Source organism: Amphiprion ocellaris, chromosome 8 (assembly GCF_022539595.1).
Source record: "Amphiprion ocellaris isolate individual 3 ecotype Okinawa chromosome 8, ASM2253959v1, whole genome shotgun sequence".
Lineage (NCBI taxonomy): Eukaryota > Metazoa > Chordata > Actinopteri > Pomacentridae > Amphiprion > Amphiprion ocellaris.
In genome coordinates this window covers 16,059,137-16,065,564 of record NC_072773.1, presented here as the reverse complement: position 1 = coordinate 16,065,564, position 6,428 = coordinate 16,059,137, and the positions used below count along the sequence as shown (strand labels likewise).

General features: G+C 42.9%; 1 protein-coding gene across 1 annotated transcript; it reads left to right on the top strand.

The window, feature by feature from the left end:
* Positions 1-974: 974 nt before the first annotated feature.
* Positions 975-6,098, top strand: npbwr2b (neuropeptides B/W receptor 2b). The gene is made up of 2 exons (XM_023289399.3): positions 975-1,139; positions 1,628-6,098. The coding sequence occupies exon 2, from the start codon at positions 2,474-2,476 to the stop codon at positions 3,488-3,490; it is 1,017 nt and encodes a 338-aa protein (XP_023145167.2). The 5' UTR covers positions 975-1,139; positions 1,628-2,473; the 3' UTR covers positions 3,491-6,098.
* Positions 6,099-6,428: the final 330 nt, after the last annotated feature.

Here is a 6,428-nt window from a genome sequence, read left to right as displayed (position 1 = left end):
GGAGGCAAACAAGAGGGTGATGGGGAAGAGACAAGGCCGTAAAGCCCTGCCATCCGCCCCACCACAGAGCCCATTGTTCACGCCCCCACCTGCTCTCAGGGCCCTAACTGTTGTGTCCCTATATGTGCCTAAGAGTAACTATATACAGTGATGTGTGAAGTATGTGAAGTGCACAGTAAGAGGCAGTCTGGTGTAGATCCGGCCCATGAGGACAGAGCAGCGGGGGAGACAGGTAGTAAGACCACCGGTACTGATGCAGAGGGCCCCCAGAGCCCGGAGGCAAGAGGCCAAGGTGGGCCCACCCGAACCCGACCGGCCCAGCCAGCACCGAAACCCCCAGAAGTCACAGCGCTAGACCAGCGCCCCGGCAGACGCCGTAGCCCCACCACGGGCCAGCCGCACGCAGCACCCTGCCCCGGAGGGAGGACCAGGCCACACCACCAGGGAGCGAGGGCCATGAGCCCCCACGCCCACCCCGGAGCCGGCACGTCCAGGACGCAGGGCGCCCACCCCGCAGCACCACCGAGACCCCACCCACCCCACCACTCCCCAGGACAGCACCGGGCCCGGACAGAAGCCCCCAGCCAGCAGAAACTAATCTCCAGTGGCGGCACACCACTGGAGATTAGTTATTCGGTGTAGGGAGGCAATTACCTATCAGGAGTGATACAGATTTTCAATAATTCTTCAACAAACCATAATTGTAAAAAATGCATTTTTTGTGGGTTATCTCTTTCTAATGTTCAGTAAATATAGTTGGATCTGGTATATTTAAGCGAGCAAAATATGCAAAAATTTCACAAGATTTCCGTATTTGTGGGCAAATATTTTTGCATGGCACAGTAGGTGAGAAGTACAGTGCTGAACGTCACGGTGATTCTGAAAGCTGGCTGATCACGGCGGCAGGAAAGCATGGATATGAACACTCTGACCTGTGGAGGACACTTTGGAGGCAGATTGGATGAACGGGCCACCTTCACATGATTGACACGGGGATCTCGGACTGACGTCAGCAGGTGGTGCTGCCTTCCAGGACTGTGGGAGAGTCAGACGGCGAGGAGAGCTGAGGCTGGAGCGCAGCGCTGCTCCCACAGAGGCAACACCGGAGGAGAGTGACTTTACCGGGGACACAGAGGAGGGTAAACCCGTCTGAACTCTCAGAACACTTTAATATCTGCTAAATACTTTCTTTAAATACGCTGTGATTAGTTAACGATTGGTTGTGCAGTAAAGCTACTCCATAGTAGATCATTTAGGGTCGTTTTAGGTTAAGAATTTGATATTTTTCTTTTACATTTTCTTTTTAAGTTTATTTAACATGAAAATATTATATTTTATTCATGCTGCATGGCCACATCATGTTGATTAGAGGAAAAAGTGTTTGCATTATGTTATGTAGATAGAGAGAAAAATCATTTGGAGTTCTAAGTCCGATCCAGTTCTGGGGTTTTCTTTTCGCTTGATTTTGTCTCCATCGCCGAAACAATGATTTTCGTCTGTATTGATTCCAGCCTGTTAACAGTAAAGTCTGCGCTTGTTCTCTATTTAAGTCCATTAACTCCGTGCTCAGTGATGTTTAAATGCGTGCAAGGCAAGTAATTGATGTTCACATCTCTCTGTTGTCCAGATTTCGTGATGCGCCACTCGTGCGTAAAACGCTGGCACATTCTCCAGAGCGCACATGAAGCACAGAGAGGAAACACCAAACCATAAATAACCATCGTAAACCTCATCGTGGCCACGTTCAGCCTTTAAAAAAAAACTCATTTCAAGGCTTTGGCATCGGGGGAGGAGAGAATCAGAGGAGGCTATATGGGATCTGATTTTTTTTTCATGAAGGAAAAATGAACGAGTGAATCCCAAAGGAGAAAAGTGTCAAGAGCTGGTAACTGAAGATTAATCCTGAAACAAAACTGATGGTGGAGCACTCATGAAGCTGGGCATCTGAGGCGTTTTCACACCAAGGACTCTAAATAAATTCACCGTGAAGGGGCTCTTCTACAGTGAGATTTTCTTATGAGAAATTCGATCTGATAGGATATTAATTACGCACATGATATTCTTATATCATTTCATAACTGTCTGTGCAGTAGATGGGGGAGGTAAGATGTTCTCTCTTTTTGCAACATCCCAGAAAATGAAACAACAGTGAAATTATTGGATCTTCTGCTCTCATTTGCCTGCTGGTCATCCCTGGACCTCAGCTTAAAAGGTATTGTTGTTGTCTAGTTGTCAGACGCTAAGTTCCTTTCTCCAGTGATAATATTAACTCTTTTTTTTAACTTCTGAACTGCAGCTTTTTGCTTCAATGATACACGAGTGATGTATCCTGTGAGGGAAAATGTCTAAAACAGAACAAAAAGACACTTTTTTTCTTGGAAAATATAAGAATTTTCTTGAAAATCAGTGGATTGTTGTCTCACAATGCTAACAGACTCTTAGTTGTTATCCAGCTACCCCTCTCTCTTCAAACATGGAGAATGTCTCCACCCCTGGCGGTGCACTGCCTGTCTGCAATGACTCTGTGGACTTCTACTCCCTCACGTCAGGGAACCGCACTGACTTGAACTGCACTCCTCCCTCTGAGTTTTATTTCTATGCTGACCTGTACATCATTTTACCGATCATCTACTCTGTAATCTGTGCTGTGGGACTGACTGGCAACACAGCTGTCATCTATGTTATCCTCAAAGCCCCCAAAATGAAAACAGTTACCAATATGTTCATCCTGAACTTGGCGATTGCGGATGATTTGTTTACTTTGGTGTTGCCAATCAGCATAGCCGAACACTTACTCCACTACTGGCCTTTTGGTGAGGTTTTGTGCAAAGTTATTCTTAGCATAGACCACTACAACATATTCTCCAGCATCTATTTCCTCACAGTTATGAGCATAGACCGCTACCTAGTTGTCTTGGCCACAGTGAGGTCCAAACGCATGCCTTATCGTACCTACCGAGCAGCCAAAATCATCTCATTATGTGTCTGGGTCCTTGTCATTCTCATCGTCATGCCATTTACTGTGTTTGCCGGTGTTTACGTCAGCCCAAATGATGAGAGGAAGAGCTGCGTGCTCAGCTTCCCCAGCCCTGAGAGTTTGTGGTTCAAAACAAGTCGGATCTACACACTCATCTTGGGGTTTGCAATCCCTGTCTCAACTATTTGCATCTTATACACCATGATGCTCTACAAGCTTAGGAACATGCGCCTCAACAGCAATGTCAAGGCTCTGGACAAGGCCAAGAAGAAAGTTACCATCATGGTGTTCATCGTCTTGGCCGTCTGCTTGTTCTGCTGGACGCCGTTCCACCTCAGCACCATAGTGGCTCTGACGACGGACCTGAGGACCACGCCGCTGCTGATTGGGATCTCCTACTTCATAACCAGCTTGAGCTATGCCAACTCTTGCCTCAACCCTTTTCTTTACGCCTTCCTGGACGACAGCTTCAGGAAGGCCTTCAAGAAGATGTTGGAATGCAGACCGGCCTGAATGTACGACATGGTAAACCTGTTGCAGAGGACTAACTGTGGGAAAACAAATTGTAACAGAATGGGCAGAGGGGTGATTTCCTAATGTATGTCATGCAGGTTTCACTGTTGGGTTTGGTAAAGCTGCACTAGGCAATTTTGCACATTGTTTGCGCATGATAGCAAAAGAAAGGGAAAAAAACAGTCCATAAAAATGCCTGTAAACTGCATGCAGCATTCTTACCATCACAGTATAGTATAAAGGATTTACATTGCAGGAATCCAAAATAATGAGCAAGGGAAAACACCAGTTTATTTCTGAGTACAGCTTTGTCTTGATTTAAAGTCAAGCATGACATCCAGACAACTTAATGTCATCACTTCTGGTGGGTGGAGATGATTTGCTGCCAGCAGAAGTCAATTTGTGCAAAGAGAAGCAAATAGAAGCATTTTATATATGAGTGAGAGTCTTGTGTCAGAGCAAGGCTGTTGTACTTAAACAGAACTTGGCTAGCGCAGCTTTCAATCACTGAAAGCACAGAATTCTGCAAGTTCATAAAACTAGACAATATTGCTTGCAATAGGGGATGATATTGGTTGACATACAGGACAATAATGGCATAAAATAATAAAAACAACGACAGACAGCAGGTTATAACTGTCAGCAGAGTTTCCTGAAACATCACTGTATCTGAAGATTGATTATTTTCAAGGTTAAGACTGCAGCTGTCAGTTTTTTTCTTCTTTTTTCGTTGAAGTAACTAATCTAATTTTAAGGCAGCGAGCCAAGATGGGTCATTGCAAACGCTTGTGACCTTCACTGGACTCTTCCCATTTCCACAGGACTGCCTGCGAAGAAGCAAACATCTGCTGTGTGGAGAGAAAACTGTTCAACACAGCAACACTGATTTGCATGCTGCCAATCAAATCAACATCACAAAAATAGTTGGGATTGGAGGGTAGCATGGTGTGTGTCCGGGGAACACAGGTGTCTGATAGGAATGGCTTACTGAGTTCTACTGTAAAAGTGGAGAGAAAAACTATGTTTTATAATCAATGCTGGTGTGATGATGGGGTGAGGTGAGAAATTGTGAGATCATGTATGCAAACACTTGATCTGCCTTTGAAATGACTTGTGTTTTGATCAAAGTAATCCCAAAGGAAATGCTCCAGAACTGTGTAGATTATCTAAGTGTTACGGTTTTGTTTTGGGGGGTTTAAACAAGCAGGTTGCAATCTGAACGTACAGATTCTTATAATATTCACTGTCTGGATGAAGGGTGAAGTTGAGTTGAGTTTTTTTTTCCCCCCAGAATGTATATGTGTCACTCAAGTCATTCAAAAAGGAATCTTACCAACCCTGACAACAGTACTGTAGGCCTGATATTAAACAGGCATGGGACGGGAGGGCTATGTAAAATGTATTGTGTGTTTTTCCTTCACATATTTCTTGTTTCCGTGAGCTTTCGTTGCCCCCTGTTGTCAGCAGGGTGGTGTTGCCTGAAAATGCAGCCAGAGCCTTTTACAGATTTTGAGCAAAGACGCTACTGGGGGGAGTTATATGTCTCCGTGTGTGTCTTTATAATGTTCATTTCTCAGACACAAAGATAATGTGCATTTTCTCCCTTCATTTAACATTTTTTCCCCATTCACAGCTATTTTTTTTAAAAAAATATCTGTAATTCATGAAGACTAAAAATACCAAACTCACCAGTCTACATTTTGAAATCTCATTCATTTAATCTAATGGCACAAAGAGGGAAAGTTTATTTTTTACCTCTGCAGAAGATAGCACTGAACAACAATCAAATTTAGTGAAAAGCGTAAGTAAAAACAAACACACAAACAACAAAAATCAATCTCTAATGGCAATATCATTTTCATCATCACAATTGTGTGTGTTTGAACCTTGATTCTTCCTATTAAAAATGAAATCTTAGTATTGTCTTGCTCAATCATCTGTAAAAGTTTTCAAAAAGCAAAATAACAGATGTATACTTTTGGGAGGTAAAGTATAAAATATGGCCGACAAATTTGGTTTCTTTGACAGTTTGAGATTTTTCCCAGAGGTTTGGAAGATCTGAAGCTTGACCATGCACTACTTCATAAAGAACCACCACTCAAGCTGTCTTTTGCTCATTTATCCTGTATTCTCTGTCTCCTGTAGCGCCGTTTAACAGTAAACTGTCTCAAAAGACAGGCTGCTTCTTTGAGTGGTTTTAAATTCTACACATCATGCTCTTTTAAAAGTTAAATCACAACACCCAGCACTAATCTAAGGTCTTGCAACCTGTAATTGCTGTAAAATGTAAAAACTTTATTCCCCCTCTATTTTGTTTTGCACAAGGCTTCATCTGTATGGCTCTGACTGCAACACATACTATGAACTGTAAATAGTTCAGTCTTTTGTGATTTAACTGTACAGAGGAATGTATAGTCATGTATAATCAAATATTCTCTAAGATTACAAATTGTGTCACTCAGACAAGAAATGATTTAAGTTATGAATCATCGTCTTATGCAGCATTTAAAGTCATGAGGTCTCATGTCATTTATTTGTGTATTCTTTCATGTCTGTCATTAGCTGTTGCTGATTTAATGATAAATATATGTTCATTTTTCCACCGGTATTTGTGTGTCTGATATTTTAGAACCGAAGTTGCTTGCAAAATATAATAAATGTGCAGATATTTCAATCATAAATTGTGCAGAAACGTTCACTTCTAGATTTTCACAGCCACTGTACATTGAAAACACATGCATTACATGCAGATGAAGACAGATTGTTACTCTTATCAGAATCATCAGGGGCGTGGGATGGTGTCAGACTGACCGTGGAGATTCTTTATGTGGGGGCCGACATCAGATATCAGCTAAAGAGCAGCAGGATGGATTAGCGGTTAGTGCATCTTGTCAGCAAAAGGTCACGGATTCAATCGCAGCAACAGCCTGTTGTGTCC

What these genes read in the sequence shown, in the direction of transcription:
- npbwr2b (XM_023289399.3), top strand. Translation starts at nt 2,474, where the DNA reads ATGGAGAATGTCTCCACCCCTGGCGGTGCACTGCCTGTCTGCAATGAC.